Source organism: Chaetura pelagica, unplaced genomic scaffold (assembly GCF_000747805.2).
Source record: "Chaetura pelagica isolate M959 unplaced genomic scaffold, ChaPel_1.0 scaffold222, whole genome shotgun sequence".
In the NCBI taxonomy this organism is placed as follows: Eukaryota; Metazoa; Chordata; class Aves; order Apodiformes; family Apodidae; genus Chaetura; species Chaetura pelagica.
Genome location: NW_009952711.1, coordinates 1,581,837 through 1,598,742, shown reverse-complemented (window position 1 = coordinate 1,598,742; position 16,906 = coordinate 1,581,837). Strand labels below are relative to the sequence as shown.

The 16,906-nt window shown below is 37.6% G+C and overlaps 1 protein-coding gene across 1 annotated transcript in view; it reads right to left on the bottom strand.

Moving 5' to 3' along the window:
• The window catches only part of HERC1 (HECT and RLD domain containing E3 ubiquitin protein ligase family member 1), a 74,032-nt gene that overhangs the window by 11,442 nt on the left and 45,684 nt on the right, over positions 1-16,906 (bottom strand). Inside the window, exons 46-64 of the mRNA XM_009994373.1 lie at positions 15,481-15,749; positions 14,917-14,969; positions 13,425-13,625; positions 12,682-12,856; positions 11,662-11,932; positions 10,948-11,161; positions 9,984-10,189; positions 9,336-9,463; positions 8,028-8,155; positions 6,746-6,946; positions 6,071-6,201; positions 5,175-5,374; positions 4,582-4,696; positions 3,886-4,032; positions 3,244-3,345; positions 2,080-2,253; positions 1,479-1,772; positions 659-724; positions 425-550 (exon numbers count right to left, since the gene is read on the bottom strand). Coding sequence (XP_009992675.1) covers positions 425-550; positions 659-724; positions 1,479-1,772; positions 2,080-2,253; positions 3,244-3,345; positions 3,886-4,032; positions 4,582-4,696; positions 5,175-5,374; positions 6,071-6,201; positions 6,746-6,946; positions 8,028-8,155; positions 9,336-9,463; positions 9,984-10,189; positions 10,948-11,161; positions 11,662-11,932; positions 12,682-12,856; positions 13,425-13,625; positions 14,917-14,969; positions 15,481-15,749 — 3,201 coding nt within the window. The remainder of the gene's footprint in view (positions 1-424; positions 551-658; positions 725-1,478; positions 1,773-2,079; positions 2,254-3,243; positions 3,346-3,885; positions 4,033-4,581; positions 4,697-5,174; positions 5,375-6,070; positions 6,202-6,745; positions 6,947-8,027; positions 8,156-9,335; positions 9,464-9,983; positions 10,190-10,947; positions 11,162-11,661; positions 11,933-12,681; positions 12,857-13,424; positions 13,626-14,916; positions 14,970-15,480; positions 15,750-16,906) is intronic.

Genomic DNA, 16,906 nt, shown 5'->3' with positions numbered 1-16,906 from the left:
CATCATAAAGAAAATTACTTGACTGAAAGTTGCTACTGGGTTTGACAAACCTTCTTTCAGTGAGACAAATCACAATGTATTCCCCTACCTGAGATTTAGTTTTGACATTTCCACCCTGCATGTCAAGGCTATTTCAGAAAACAAAACTGGCACATGTATTATGTTAAAGCTGTGCGCTTGTTTTCACATGATGTTCATGTCAAACAACTTTGTTTTTGTCAGATTTCAGTGGCTTCTTGGTTTAAATTTGCCAAAGAATTAAAGACCTCCTCTTTAGGGAAAAATAAAAAGGTATTTTGGGGGTATTTTACAGTAAATTTTAACAACTAATTGGAAAGACATTCAGAGACAGGTTTTGAGAAACTGAACAAACAATGTGATAAATCATTAAAACAGAAGCATGTAACTGTTTTTAAGTGATCACCTGCTGAGCCTGAGAGAATGACGGTGCTGCTACTGGTATCATAACATTTCTACCAGCTTCTGCCAACTGTCCATGTCTTCCTGCTCCCCAGAGATAAACGTCACATTTGCCTCCCAAGTGCCAATCCTAGGGAACAGCATGAAAGAGCATGAGAGCATGCTTCAGCACTAGAGGGCTTGCAAAATCTTATGATGTTTAAAAGAAATAAACCCCTAAACTATCAATTTCACTAACCTCTGGTCTCGATGTTGCCCAAGACATGATCTGTTCATCCATGCCATTGATCCATTTACTGTTATCCTAGACAACAGAAGCCACAGTTACCACACTCAGTTCAAGAGAGGCACGTTAGTGTGCTGTTATGCAATACACTTTGTCCTTTCTAGGAACAATATTGACCTGCAAATTCTTTTAAACAGTACAGAAATAAGAATGAGGCTGTGCAGACTCAAGTACTTCATTGTGGTCCACAGGCCAAGCTTATTTCCTTACTGCACCTATCTAGCAGTGACACTGTTATCCAGGGCTTGCAATAAAATAAAAAAAACAAACGACATTCATGATGAAGTTGTATCTTCCTGTTGAGTGATGCTTAGGGCTTTCTGAAGTATTAATTACAAACCCTGGCTTAAAATGTTATAAGTTTGCTAATAAAAAACATAAAAATCTCTATTTTGGTTTACATATGGTAACAGGTCATAACAACAATTGACTCTAGCAAAATAACTTGGTGTAGAAAAGTGCCAAAACGTTGCTCCAAAATAGCATTATAAAGCTCTATATTTCTTGCTTGATACTATCATATATGAAAATTACTATCACAGTTTTTGGTTGTTTAGTTTTGTTTTTAGTGGGCAACTGACTCGCACTCACTAGACTTGCAGAGAACTATCTTTACAGGATATTCTAACCAGTTAATTCAAAAATAAACTTCTGCTTACTGCTGGTGTTATGTTAATGAACAGAAATCTTTACAGTTCAGAGGTGTTAAGTGCATTATACCATGTGCTCAATAACAACATGTTTCACTGTTCAGACAATATAGCATTTTTACCATTAGGAGAGTAAGCTCATCCTCTGGAACAGGCTCCAGGTCCGGAACAGTAAAGGATTCTGGGAACTGTGCTCCCTTGGCCAGGGCTTCAGCAGCTTTTATGGTGGTAGAGAAACACTCCAGCCAGGCCCATTCAGTGGGATTCCAGGCTGCAGGATCAGGGAGGCAGCTCCGGTGGTGGGGTGGCACTGGGGGGTTGCACAAGAGCTGATCCAGGTGCAGCCCCACAGCAAGCGATGCCAAGCACTGCATGTAGGGGCTGTGGACAAGCTGGTCTCCACAGACAACGTGGGGCTAGAGGTGAGGGGAGTGGGAGAGAGAAGTGGAACATGCCAAGTTAGAAATTTGTATTAGTCAACTTAAACAGAAGACCCTCAAAGACAGTCCTGTAAAAAATACTTAACCTCCATGCTTAATCTAAGTCTAATATTTTAAATTTTTAAATTAGGAGACTGCAAGCTTTGAGAACACTGAAAGGTATTTGCAAACAGGGTGTAGGAACCTCTTCTGGGTTTTTCCGTGGTGAAAGACTGAAACCAGCTGAGATTCACTGACCTCATGTCAGACATGAATTGTAACTGTTTGCATTAGCTTTCCTTACCTTCTCATAAGCATACTGTTCCTGAAGCATTATTGGCAAACGTTCCAAGAAGGCTCGCATGCAAGGAGCCATGTTTAACCCCAGAACTCCTTGCTGTTTCAGTGCAGTCCTACATGTGGCAAGGACGTGATTGGAAGATGTCCACTCTGATGTGCAGTTCACTACCAACACGTCCTGTTTAATAGTCACAAGACACATTAGAAATTAAAAATTCATAAAGCAGGATTATTCAGCTACACTGATCTATCACCAAACATTTTAGTTTCCATAGGGACTAGAAAACACACAATCTTGAACATTTTTGCCTCTGTTGGTGAACAATCCACTGACAAATGCTGCAGACTAGCCATCTCCATGGGCCACTTCCTCACATCCCCATGGCAGCACCGCAGTTACCATCTGAGGCAGAATGCAAACAGGGTAATAAGCAGAGTTAATTTCAGTGCATGCTGTAACCTTATTTAGGATTTAGATGTAACCTTGGTTCAGGATTTGCCTTGTAACATGACCTTCAATATTTGGTCTGAATTTAGAGAAGGCTTTCAAAAAAACCCCAAATACTTAAAACCACAAGCAGCATGACTCTACTAATAGTAGACATAACTTGTGGTATATTTATTTTCATTCACAAAACATACCATCTTTTGGAATAACCAACTGTGGGGAAACCTCTGTTCAGAGCCCAGCAATCCCTGGCACAGTGAACACTGAAGCAAATTCTGCTGCTCCTTAAAAATTTCTGAGGTTGAGGCTACTTTAGAATAAGTTATAAAGTTAAATCACTGAAGTATCTGCTGGGGGAAATGAAACATTTCTTCATGCTGCATGAATGGAAAAAATAAAATTAAATCTGTCTTCTGCCTATTTTCATTGTCCACTTAGGGCTGCTGCCATTAAAGAGAGAAACTGATATAACTGATGTACACCATCCTTTATAACCACTGGCTCAGAAGGATTCCACCCTGCCTTCCCAGTTTAACATGGGATACTACTAAAACATAACAGTCTTTTTAAGGCCAGGTGATAGCAGAAAGCCAAAACAATGTCTGGAAAATGTAAGGGAGTTAGGTACTTCTATCCACATATTTCTAAAAAATTAACGGAAAGACAGACAAATGGCATTTTCTGTTAGCAAAAGATAAGAACATTAATACATAGTGTCACCTTTGATCTGTTTGAGCAAGCAGCTACTCCAACCTCAGGTATCCATACTGCAGTCTGAATAGCTCCAGAACCTATCACAACACTCTGTAACACTGAGCCATCCTACAGAGAGAAATGTTTTGAGTCAGTGTGTATTCGCAGCTATTGGCTGTTGAAATGCATACAAACACATTCCTAGGGGATGATACTGTCCCAAGCTGTTCAATAACTATTTAAAACCTGAATTTTTTATACTAAAAGCAAAAGAAACCAAGCATTTTTATCATATTAAGGAAATACCATAACTAAGGATTTAGAAGTGTGTAATCATTCACATTATCTGACTCTTGGAGAAGTTCTCAAAGTAAGATAAAACTGTTCCCAACTATCAAGAGAGTGGCTGGTTCTACAAAGCCTAAGAAACCAAGCCTACAGCATGAATCCATAGTAGAACCTAAATACAAATAAATACTAAATACAAATATAAAATACTTTGATGTGAAGTACAATTTATATTATGTTATTTATAACTTTATGCCACTGTTTTTGCTTTCTCTAATGTCTCTAACACAGTAGGGGGAAAATAAAAAGCTAGTCTGATGCCTCAGGCATTTCAGATATTCATTGTACAAAAAGCATCACGTCACATCAGTATGATCTTACCCGTAAAGACCAGATATTCATGAGACCACCAAGTCCACCAGACACAAGGGCCAGTCCATCAGGACTGAATGCAACAGTCCGAACAGGAGTAATATGCCCCCTCAGTTGAAAGACACACTTCACTTCTACTGCTTTTCTGTATCCATCCTGCAAATTATATCATAATTAAAGAACGCTATGAACTAGTTACAGAAAATGGAATAGCATAAGAGCTTCTGTATTCTGCCATAAATACTGATCCATCCATAGAAATGGGGTAATTTCCAGCATATAATAAAAAAGACTAATCCTGTATTTTATAAATACTTTTATCACATTATCTCTTCTTCCCTTACAAAATAACATCAGTGTTAAAGCCCATGCTACAATTTACGTAGGTGAAATTAATCTTGATTTAATTTTATCTATAAACCATTTAAAAATTGCATTAAATTTTCGTATAAATTTAGCAACTTTTTAAGAAGTGAAAACATATCAAGATATAATCTTTATCCAAATAACAGGCACTTAAACCTGTGATTTTTAATTTCCTGTTCTGGGAATGCCTACACATATTCAAATGCAATATAAACTTTTTTAGCAAGTATTTTCTCTCAGAAAATGTTGAGAGTTGAGTAACTTGCTCACACTCTTCTCCCCCCCAATTTTGGAATCAGCAACGACAACTTCTTAAACACTTCAGTTTACTCCTTTTACCTTGGCACTTGTTTCTTGGTCCCACCACCCTTCTGAGCAAATTGAGCTGGACTGCAATGTGATTACTATGTCCTGGGGAACAGTCCAGACACACACCAATCCATTGTGGCATCCACTAAAGATTGTCAGAATAAATCAGAAAAAACAAAGTTAAAAAAAAAAAAAAATCAGTAGTATGGCAGTAACTTAAAAAAGGCTTCACCACTCTCCTATAAAACTATATTGTCTCAACTAATCTAAAGTGGAAAGATGTGTTCCCAATGGATGTGGTTTTTTTCCAATTTCTCCAATCCTGTAGCTTTTCAATTCTTACCAACACCATATTCTCAGAGAAAATATTTTGATGAAACAAAAAAATTTCAAGCAGGACCAGCATACACAGGTCTCATGGCATGGAGAAAACAGCTGGTAACATGACCAGAGCTACCCTTTCCATTTGAATTCTGAAGCCTTATGGATCTCATGACAACTGTCTTACTGAACTTATGCTATTTTAACAAAAAAAGACAAAACTTTTCTTTGCTCTGGACCCTAAAATACTGGTTGAAAAGATCTGCAGAAAAGCTAGGAAAGCAATTTTAGAAGTTACATACGTAGCCAGTAGAAGCTGCAACTTGGGTCCTTTCCCTGGAAGGGCACACCAGGCAATGCCATTCACCAGAGCTGGGTGGGACAGTGAGTGCAGACGTCTCCAGCATCCTCCCATATATCCCCAGAGTTTCACTGTTTCTTCCTTGGCACATGTCAGAAGAATCTTACCAGTTGGATCCCACTTCATACTAACAATCATATCCTATGGGATTTCAACGAATTAAAAGTCAGTATAAAGCAACAGTAAGAACAGAAAATTTTAATGTTCAGAGCTAATGTAAAGTTTAATTATTAAGTTTTATTCTCAAACAGTCATTACAGAGATAGTGAGTTGCAATTATGAAATAGTAACAATAATTTTCAGAACTATTAAATGAAAATAAAATTCTAGGTTCGTGAGAGAAAATAAAGGGAAAGCACAGAAAAAAGTTCATTGCACATTTTCCTGGTATTTTTTCCCCTAAAGAAGTAGAAATGTTTTCCCTCTTCTTTGATACTAAGACATTGTAGTATGCATTACCCTAATGGTATATGGCTCATAAACATCCTAGGCAATGCTTTGAATCTGAGGTAGGAGAGGAGAACAGCCCATAGCGGAAAAGGCAAGCAGAGTGTTACTGTCACAGCATGCTCACTTCTGTGACTATCATGCTAAAAATACCATGACCAGTTCACGAAAGCACTCAAGATGCTTTTACTACACCTAGACTTGAGGAATTCTCTTAACCTAAGAAACAATGTACGGATTATCAATAACATATTACTACATAATAGTCAAGCAAAAGATCTAAGCCTTTGCAGCTGAATACTTTGAACAAAACACCTGTTGCTTTGCACAGGAGATTGAGCTTTACAAAAACATGCAAAGATACATTAGTTTTTAGAAGACTAACTGTACCTTATGTGCATCAACTAGAACAATTCCTCCTTTTTCAAGTGGTTCCTTTGTTCCTATTAGCAATTTTCCATCTGAATAGCCAACTGCAAATGGTCTGTCTTCACTGAACCAGGCAAGGCATGTGACAGACACTACAGAAACAGACAATGCAAAAAATGAACTACCTTCAACTTCACTCCCACCAAAGAGGTTTTTGCAGTGCAATTGTCTAAAATCTGAAATGCGTAACAACATCCCCCACCACAAATATTACTTATCATACTTTTGTTCTGAAAAATTTCTTCAATTTTTAGTTAAATTAAAACAATGTCGCTGTAGTGACAATTGTTGAGATTATTTTCTAATAGTATTTTCATTCTTCTTCTCATTAAAATAATTCAATTTATATTGCTGACATAGTGAAAAGGACTATGCTAGGAAAAAGAAAAAAGACTGAATGCTGTATATGTGTCTGAGACAGGGATGCTTCTAAGAAAACACTGAAAACAACCAGAGCCTTTTTTAGCACACAGATATTGCCACACTCCATGAACTTCCCAAAGTAGCAATGTGCAAAACCACACAATGCTACCAAAGATGTGCCAGAAGTCATATCCCATGAACAATAAAGCACTGAGATTACATACTTGCTTAAAAAAGGGGGATTAATAATTTAAATATGATACAGACACCTACCATCCTTTCTGTAGCAGTGCTCCAGTTCTAGTCGATGCATGGTTGAAATGTCTACAACTTCAAGAAGACCAAGAGATCCATCCATCCGACCAATTAGTAATAATTCTGGAGCATCTCCTGTCCATGTTGCAGCTGGCCCGTCTTCTGGCCAAGCTAGAGCAGACACCCAGTGAGGCTGAAGATCTAACAGTCCTTTTCCTCCTAGAAGACAAAAAGTCTTTTAGAACTACTTCATCTTCTTGAAGAAAAAAATTATACTTTCTATACGAAAACATCAAGAGACCCTATGTAGAGCCAAGACATAGTGCAAATTCATGTAAATTACAAGCCTATGAAGCAATGGTCCTCTAAACTACACAGACACAAAATCTAGCTAACAAATCCCCATTAGCAGAGTCACAGGCAGAGTTTTGTTAAGGAAGGAAGCTAAATTCTTCAGTACTTAGTAAACTGTGGACTGTCTATTAACATGGGCAGTGTAACTGGTGATTTTCCTAAGTGCAAAACAAGAGAATGAAGTTTCAGAAACTACAGATGACAAAATAGTAAAGTCACAAGAGTTCTAAATGTATCATGCTGGATTAATCAATTACAGCACAAATGACAGTAAAATTTTAAGAGATCATTTTATAGTATTTTTTCCCCAAATGTCATTTCTCCTCATAAAAAAAAAAAGATGGCAATCTTTAGAACATCAGAAACTTTCCTGAAGTTATTCACAGACAACTTCTTTACATTTCTTCTTTTGTCAACACTATCCCCTTGCTTACATAGCTCTCTTTTCTCCCTGAGCTTTGCCTGATCTTCCTGATGTATTTATATATAAGCTTTCTCCTCCAAGACTCTTGTTCAAATAAATAAACCAAGCTCCCTAATTCTGCTCTCATTTAGAAGACAGTCATTCTAGCTGATCACTGTAGCAACCTCCTGTTTCAATTTTTCACAGTCACCCTACTGAACATAGAAAGGTAGTACCTGCACACTACAGGAAGATACTATCTATGGACAAAAATTGCTAAGAGTGATCCAAGCCTCACACCTAGGCATTTCTGATTCAACAAGGACTCATAGGCTGCTTAGCTCTCTACTGAATTAATTGTCAATCACTAATTAGGTTAGTGCTGCCTTCTAATTAAATAGGTTTACAAAATATTACAGAAGACGGTATTTACACTGCAAAGCACAAGGAGTTAAATACTTGGGTAAACAAATAATCAACAACTCAACAGCTTCCCTAGAAGTACATTGTACCATGCAGTGTCACAGGTAGCTCAGGGCATACCATTGACTTGCCAGATGTTCACCATCTTCTCCGTAGCTCCAGCCAGATACTTGCCACTGATGCTCCAACACACAAGAGACAAACTTAGGTCACTGGGTGATCCCAGACTTTCTTCAGAATCACCTTCTCTGCAACAGAATAAATAATGCAATTTTATAAGGGCATTTCCTTTAAGAAAACAGGAAAACACTGAATCAGTGAAATATCCAAGTTAAAATCTGAAGTCTTCCTGCCATCACTGTAGATTTATGTAATCAATTTCTCTGCTTGTAGTTCTATAATCTATTTAAAACCACTTCAAATTACAGAATGAGATACCAGTTATTTCCACAGGAAATAATCTGAAGTTAGGTTTCAATTAGAAAAACAGGTTTAAGTATCTTTACCTATTTTTATCTCAAATTTCACATCTTTGGTGAAGCCAAAACTTTCTGGGAAGTCACGGAACAAAACAGAACAGCTTGGACAAAAGAAACGAGAAGAGGTACATCCTGGTCTCAATTCTAGCTTGTTACACTGCTCTAAAATTCTGTTTTAAAGTGTGTTTGGCTAACTGTAAGGGGACCCCTGGTGTGTTTCACTGTCCTTAAGGTCATACACAACAGGCAGAGTTTTTACTGATTTTACTAACAGGAAAACTAAGGCTATAAATATTGCCAGGATGCATGTTGTAGGCCAAATACTGTATCATCCCTGTATTTTTTAAGATAAAAGTGGCATAGCTTTGGTATGTTCTTAGGCAGGAGACAATTTGTCAACACAGCAGGTAAGGGGATGTTGTAACTATTATTAACATAGTTAACTTACTAATGTAACACGACAATATTAAAAGTTAAACGTAAAAGGTAGTAATGCTGTATCAGGGAAGTAACAGCCTAGTAGCATCTAAATAATGTTCCTCTGAACTCAGAAAAACAGTATTTTCACAGAAAGAGGAGATAATCCTATCAAAAAGAAAGCATAATGCCTTTTCATCTGCTCATCTTCAAGGGCTAAAACACAATTCTATCTTTAAAGATGAACTGGCACTTAACCCATTGCAATAAAGAAGACAAATAGAATTCTGTTAAATCTATATTTAAAGTCATTATTGAGATTGTTAGCAATTAAGCCCATGAAAGTACTGAATTCTGAATCTACTGAAGAGGCACACACTGTTCTGCCACATGAACAACAGTTGTTCCAGATCTCTGTTAAAGAAGATGCTGCTTTCACTACTATCTTCAGAAGTCAAGTTATATCATCTATTTTTAAGGGATTATCTTGCACATTTGCAGCTTAAATACCTATTATATGGAGTCAACTTACAGCTTGTTGAGCACACAGGTTTGTTGCAATGAATATTGCTTCTTTGTAACATTCCATACTCTTATGGTGCCATCATTTCCACTGGTGGCCAAAAGTCCCTTTTTGTTGCACCAAACACAAGTCATGACCTAGAAATACCAAAGTAACAATGGCAAAACCTGAACTTAGAACTAAAGCTTCAGTATGTTTGTTTACTAATATTAAGCAAACATTCACCAATGGGACAGCTGAGTTATTGAAATACACTGTAACAATGTGCACTGTGATTAACAAGCTTTACAAGGATGCTACACTTTGTTCTGACCCATGCTCTACAGGCCACTACTGCACAGAATACTGCACAGAGAGATTCTATGTCTACTATGACAGAAAAATAAGTGCAAGTTAAGATCTAGTCCAAGAAAAGACTTAGGGTGATTCTGATGACTTGATGTACAGCCAGAACACTTTCATGTTCCCTTTAACTGAAACTTCAAAGAAGCTACGCATTTTCCTGCATCAGAGGTACCCACAAGGAATAACTTGCTTTATCACCAAAAAATTGCTTCTCGTGGGTCATCATTTCAGTCAGTATATTTAGAAAATAATAGTATTCTACTTCTTCTGTATTCTACAAAAGAATGCAATCTTGGGAAATATCATGCTTACCCTGTTCTGATGAGCCTCTAATTTGATGAAGGAGCATTTCCGTAAGTCTCCCCCCATATCAGCAAGGGTCTGAGGAATAGTTTGATTATCTCGATCGTGTGCTGCAAGAGTTCTCACCAGCTGCTGAGCAGCCCACTGCCTGTGCTGTGAAGATAACCTTGAGGAGAGGCAGCAGGCTGCTAGTGCATTAGCCAGCTCCAGAGGGCCTACAGCAGAAGGATCATAGGAAGGATGGGCATACAAATGGGCAATTAAACCTGCTTAAACAAAACAATGAGATGATGGCTAGATGAGTATCACACAGAATCACACAAATGAACACAGCATTAGCTGTACATTCCAGAAACAAAAAAGATATTAACAAATATAATAATGTTGCAATTATGTTAACTACTAGAAAAAACACACATGATTCTAAGAGAAAAAATAATCTATAATAGAATTGTGAATCATCTTATTCCCACCATATGGAAAATGGCTGTTCAAAAGAGCAAGGCTTTCTGAACAGCCTCCTCTGACAGACAAGCTGCTGCTGTCACTGCCATGTCCCTCCCTCCCTCAGGCACAGCAACTCCTTTGTGCTGAGGCACAGCAGTTGCTTTCTGGCCCTCTGACCTCTCCCAGCAGAGGCAGCTAAACTTTGTGCATCAGAGACAGAACCACACTCGGGGTTACTCCCCTTAAGTTCATTAGATGGCACCATCGAGGCCGAATGTCTCAGCTATGTGGCTTTGAATCCACACGGTCAGACTTTTCTTTTAAAGCAGCAAAAGATGCAACTATGTGATAAAGTTGAATTTCTAAGTAAAATTTGTGTATTTAACTGTAAGATTACTTTGATTAAAACAAGTTTTGTACAATTTTGAGAATATATGTAGAAATTATTCTAAGAGGTCTCCCCTTAAACATAAATGAGGAGTTGAAGATTTACTAATTAACATTTTAAAACAAAGCTGTATCATACCTTTCTTTTCAATTTCTGCTTTATCATAATTTGGCCTCAGTTTGGCCCCTTTGTCTGCCAACAAGGCTACAAGTGCTTGAGTAACCACAAAATTCGGAGATGTGACAAGTTTATTTTCTTCTGCAATTCCTCTTAAAAAACTTGGCAAAAATTTTCGCTGAATTGGATCATCAACTGTTGTCAAGTTTACACCAGTTGCTGCAGAAATCAAATTCTAAAAATAAATAATGAAAGACAATAACCACAACAATCAAGTTTTGAAAAACACTTTTACTTAAACAAATCATGCAGAGTTTTGAAGCGTTCAGTTTTTTTCCAGGACTTCTCAGGTCCCAACCACTTTTTTAACAGGCAAAGACCACGTACAACGTGAAATACACAATTTAAATAGAACCAATTATCGAGATCCAGGGACTGAAAAAGAAAAAAGTTCTGCACCTGGTGGTAGGCTAAAAAGCAGCAAGATATAGTAAAATCCATTACCCCACACAATACTCATATTTCTTCCCACTTATATTTCAGACTCAGAAGAATAACAAGTACTCTGATTGCTTAGAAGTTTCCTGATACACATAAAATCCTGCTGGAGCTGAGGGCAGACTCATCACACTTCAGAAGATAAAAGCACAGTTTATCAACATGTACAAAACAGATTCCTGCATCTCATGCATAAGGAGTTTAATATAAACATTTATGTCGAAATAACAGTCCTACCTGTGTACATAGCTGGACCAGCAGTTTTGCAGCACTAGGAGTGTTTGATGCCAAACAGCCCACTGCTGTGCTCAGGTAGGCAAGACAAGATATAGGCTTGCTTGTTTTGCTGTGGATTCCTCTAGATCTCTCTGTTGAGCTTGACCCTGTGGCTGGGCTGGTGGAGAGACCTGCTCTGCCTGCGGCCGCCAGGCACATCAACCGAACCAAGGTTCTGATGTCTGTTAATCCCAGGGATTCAAGGCCAGCTGCCAGGCTACAACTGGAACCACTGTCAAAAATGAATATAAATGCTCTTGGTTTTGTTAGTATTAAAAGAAAGCTATGTTTAGCTTTCTATTCCCAAATTTTTGTTAGTATTAAAAGAAAGCTATGTTTAGATAAAAATATTCCCAAACCATTAGTGAACACTGCCTGTTTGATTGTCTGGACATTTTTTACCATGCAGGGGAAAGGTAAGAAAGAAAAGCTATAACCCCTCCACTCCTTTTCTTTTAAGCTGAAGGCAAAAACACCTTGCAGACTTACCCAAGGAAAAACCCATGAACATACCCAGAACCACTCATAAACAAAGCTATATGGATATTTCGTGTTTACACTTATGCTATGACCATGTGCACATGTCAGATCTCTGCAATGCAGAGGTTGCACAGGTATCTTGTACAAAGCCAATTTTAAATCCCCATATCCCATCAACTCCCTCAATTCATCTTCTTGCCTCTAATATTTACTCCAATTCTTGCCTTGAAGAAAAACTCAGTCACAAACACAGCATCTTGATGTTCTGAATGGCTGATACTACTAGAGGCCACTTTATAAGCAAGATGCAGAAGTTTATTTCAAAAGGTTTGCAGACAGGTTTCAAAAGGACAAAACAAACAGAACTTTTCCTCTTAGTAGTGTAACTACATAAAATGACAATCACTTTCCCAAATAGCTTAAAACTGCATCTCTACCAAAAGTAACTTGATAACTGGTTCCAAAGGGAAAGGTGGAAGTGTTGCCAAGGATGCCACAAACCTGACAGACAGAAGGGAGAGCGCTCTCATGACCATCGTTCTTGCAAGGAGCACTTGGGCAGCAGCTGTCACTCTTCTTAGAGCCATAACACGGTCATGTGGATTTACTAGGGCAGCTGCTTGTTCTCCTAAGGTTATCCTGCCAGAAGAACTTTTCTCTATAGAGCCATGACAGCCTTGGAAATAATGATGTGCATTAGTGCTTAAAGAAAACCAAAACATTATCATACAGTAGCAAGCACAGAAGCAAATTTGCCCTAATTTTGCGGAACTACAGTGATGACTGAGAGGAAAATACACTCCTGAAATACACTGCACAAATTAATTATTCCTTATTTTCAAAGACAGATGAGCACAACTTGACAATACTCAAGCTAAGGTTAATTCCTCTGTTTCCCTTTTTCATTAGAGGGGCCTACAATCCACCATATTGCTCCTAAATTTCAATAGGCTGGTCAGCAAGTCCCAACTTAAATCCATTAATTCATCTTTGAGTTCTGCAAAACATGCTGCTGGCATCCACTGTAGGGTGATGGTCGTAACTTTAATAGCAACTCAAAGCTTCAAAGCAACATAAATGCCACACAATCTTCCCTCTACTTCCCCTATAAAGGGACAGTTTAGAACCCTGTCTTCACTTCCTCATGGCGGGAAGCAGGAAAGAGAATACTTCTGCACTGCCCCTATAAATTCACACCAAAGGGGATCTACCTATCCTGCAAATGAAACTCATTTCACATTTACCTATTTGCATCAATGTTTCTTCCATACTGTTGGTGGCTGTCACCATTGCAACTGAAGCACCCAGAGGGTCACTGTCAGGGAACTGAACAGGCTCAGGTACAATACGCCGATCATTTAACCCAAGAGGTCCAGCCAGTAATTCAAACTCCTCTTCTCCTGTCAGCTTTTCATCTTCATCTACATCTAACATATCCCAGTCTTCTAGAAATGGGGAAAGGTAATTATGACTTGGTTACAAAAGCTAAAATGGCAAATAATTTCAATTCATTAAAAAAACAATACAGGGTTTTTAAAGGTGTATTTTAATCTGCAACACAGTAGTCTTAAAAACTCATCTTCTTAGGTTGATGTAGACACATCATAGTAAATCAGAAAAACCCTTAGTTCCTCTCCATTACATCTGACCTTTACTTCTACTGCACAGAAGTTTCATGTAAGATTCTCTGAAGCATCTATCTGAAGCAACTGGCTGTTTTTTTTAAATACAGAAATGAGAGGTCATCACACCAAGCACAAAACAACTTCAAAACCTGGAATATAGTGAAAACTGCAGACATATATTTGTGCTTTAAATTATGATAACAGGAGTCTGTTCTGAAGGACTCAACATGAAAGACAGAAAATAGAAATTTCTGGTCTTCATATTTATCAAAACAGTATTGACAAGTTCTTAGGCCATAACAGTATACTCAGGCTTTTGTTTTTCCTTCCGGGGGGGGGGGAGGAGAAAAAAAAAAGGGCAAAACAAACAAACCACACTATAATTGCCATTCAGTAATGTATTCCATTCAGTTCCCAACCATTTACACAGAAGTCAAGTAGTGATTACTGATTCCTCCCACTCTATCTCACTTCCTATACAGCTCAATCTGAAAACCTTTCCATCTACTGAAGATGGACTTGATGTTCTGGAGCACTCATTTACTCTTAAATAGACCAACGTGGTAAATCATACAACTATGATCATACTACACGAAGGTCCAGAACCAAAGAATCATCTGAGAAGGGTTTTCTACCATCACTAGAATTAATCTATTTATAGTGAAAGCCATCCTCAGGACACTCTCAGCTAGTACCAAGGTAGAAAAAGAAAGAATAAGCCCAATGGCAGACTTTTGAGACTCTAACCTATGCTAGTTCTCCTACAAAAGCAGCTGAAGAAATGTATTTGAATATAAGGCTCTGCATGTGCAGTTCTGGATACAGCATCTGCTGACAATGCCTTATCACCCAAGGTTAAGTGCTTGCCATTTCAGCTACTTAGATGAAAGACACAGGAAAAGATGCCACTGTTTGTTGAGGTTGTTCTACCTATTCAAACTAGAAAAAAAAATGAAAATACTACATCTAGTTTCCTAGTCTGAACAAGATTTTAAAGTACACCTTAATGCAGTTTCATGACAGATTTATGTGCATAGAAGTACCTTTACGGAAAAATAAAACACTGTGCCAGTGCAAATTATTTGATATCCTCAGCAAATTAAAAACGTACCTTCATAAACACTGTCTTGTTTGCCTATTAAATCAGGAGCCTGGCCTTTGTATCTGTATGAAAAAACAAGAAAGAAAATAAGTGAATGGAACTAATACTTTATATATATGCATAATCAATTTGAATTTGGTTTACTATTAAGTTACTTTACTGTTAGGTCAACATATGTAAGTTTTCTAGAAATGGCTAGTAACAGAGAGATAAATAAAAGGGGTTCTAAAAGTGTCTGTGGAGGGGGGAAGCATTTTGCAGTACTAATGTGAGAAAGGCTCATTAAAAATACTGGAATTTCCAGGCAAAATGGAAAGAGGAAGTTTTCAAAAGAGTAGGCAACACCTCAAAATAATTCCTTGTTTTTCATTTAAAAAACAGAAATATCAAGAGAGTATTTTTTCTAAGTTTGCTGAATACAGAGAATTCCTTTAAGCCCCAGTTAGAATAACTAAAGGCAAATTCTGCTAGGAACTATAATTTCTTCAATCAAATTCTTAGAATGTTGAAGCTTTTAAGCCTTTCTAAGTTGTTTCTTTACACAGAGCATGTCACTGCCATGTACTGCTGTACCTTTCAGAAGTTGATGCTTTAGATTTACTCTTCAAGGCTAAGTATTTCTCTCTGCAGATACCACACAGTAAATAGTATGGGTTTCCACTTCCACATTCCCCACCAAACCAGCCATCCACGTAGGAGCCATTGCTGCGATAGCCTTGGCGATTTGCGCTGCGGCCGCAGCCGGGGTGATTTCTCTTCATGTGCTGATTGAAGCTGACAACACTGGATTCACACAGCTCACAAACCACTACTTCTTCTCTGTCTTCAGATTCACAAACATGCTGCAGAGCATGATTTTCACATGTTATTTGTAAAGAATAATTATCTTCAAACTAGATATAAAATAGGCCAGTGTTTTTAGGAGGATGTTCCTGCCCATTTCTATTACACACGGAGTGATATTTATATGGTTACCTTGCACAACAGCAAAGCAGAAATAGACAATTTATGACATAATGAAGAGCAGACCATCTCAGAGGAGAAAAAACATTCAGAAGCATAGTTTCAGAGGATGAGATTTTCCTATTTACTTTCAAATATGACTGAAAATTTTTGACAGTATTAACTTTTCACATATAACTGCTATTTCACATTCAGTGCTAAGTTACTGGTTCTCCTCAGAATTTGACTAGAATAGATCCAACAAAGAAGAAGGAACCCCCCCTTTTTTTTTTCCAGAGAATCAGACTTCAGATTTACTAAGCAACAATTACTACTTGTGTCAATAAATTCCAAGATTTTGCCTGATTATTAATTTTATTTTTCTATAATTACATTTCTGCCCTAAGTCAGTAATTTCACTGTGACGTTCCAGAGAAACAAGCTGTCTGAAAAATACATTCTGCATACTGAAACTTGATCCCATATCAGTCAGGTGACACTGTAATTAGGAGATGAAAGCTTAGTCTTGTGGGTTGCTTGTCTAATTTGACAAGGGTAATCCAAAGATGAACAAGATGCTGTAATTATATTTCTTTTCCACCCCAAATGTATTGTTATTGGGGCTATACAATATTTGAGTGTGGCCTGTCACCACAGCCTTCCTACAGAATTAAATACATGACATGACTAAATAAATAAATACTGATTTAAATGCAAATTATGCTGCTACAGATCAGATTATGTTATTATCGTTACTATTTTAAATTAAAAATAGCAACTGTGTTTGTTATCCCACACAGTTAAGCAATCTGGAACACCTACTTGTTTCTAAGTAATATCACCAAAACAACAACTATACTAGTTCTGTTCTCATCTCTCAGGGGAGGGAGAAGAAAAACCTATGCATATGTAGAATTGGAGAGCAAGAAACACAAGAAAGAGCTCTTCTTACCTAAAAGCGAAGCTAGAAAATAAAAGATTTTAAGCATTGGTGGCATTTAGTAAGATGTTTTCAGACAGGCTATAAGCAAATGCATGTTACTTTAAATTGAAAAAC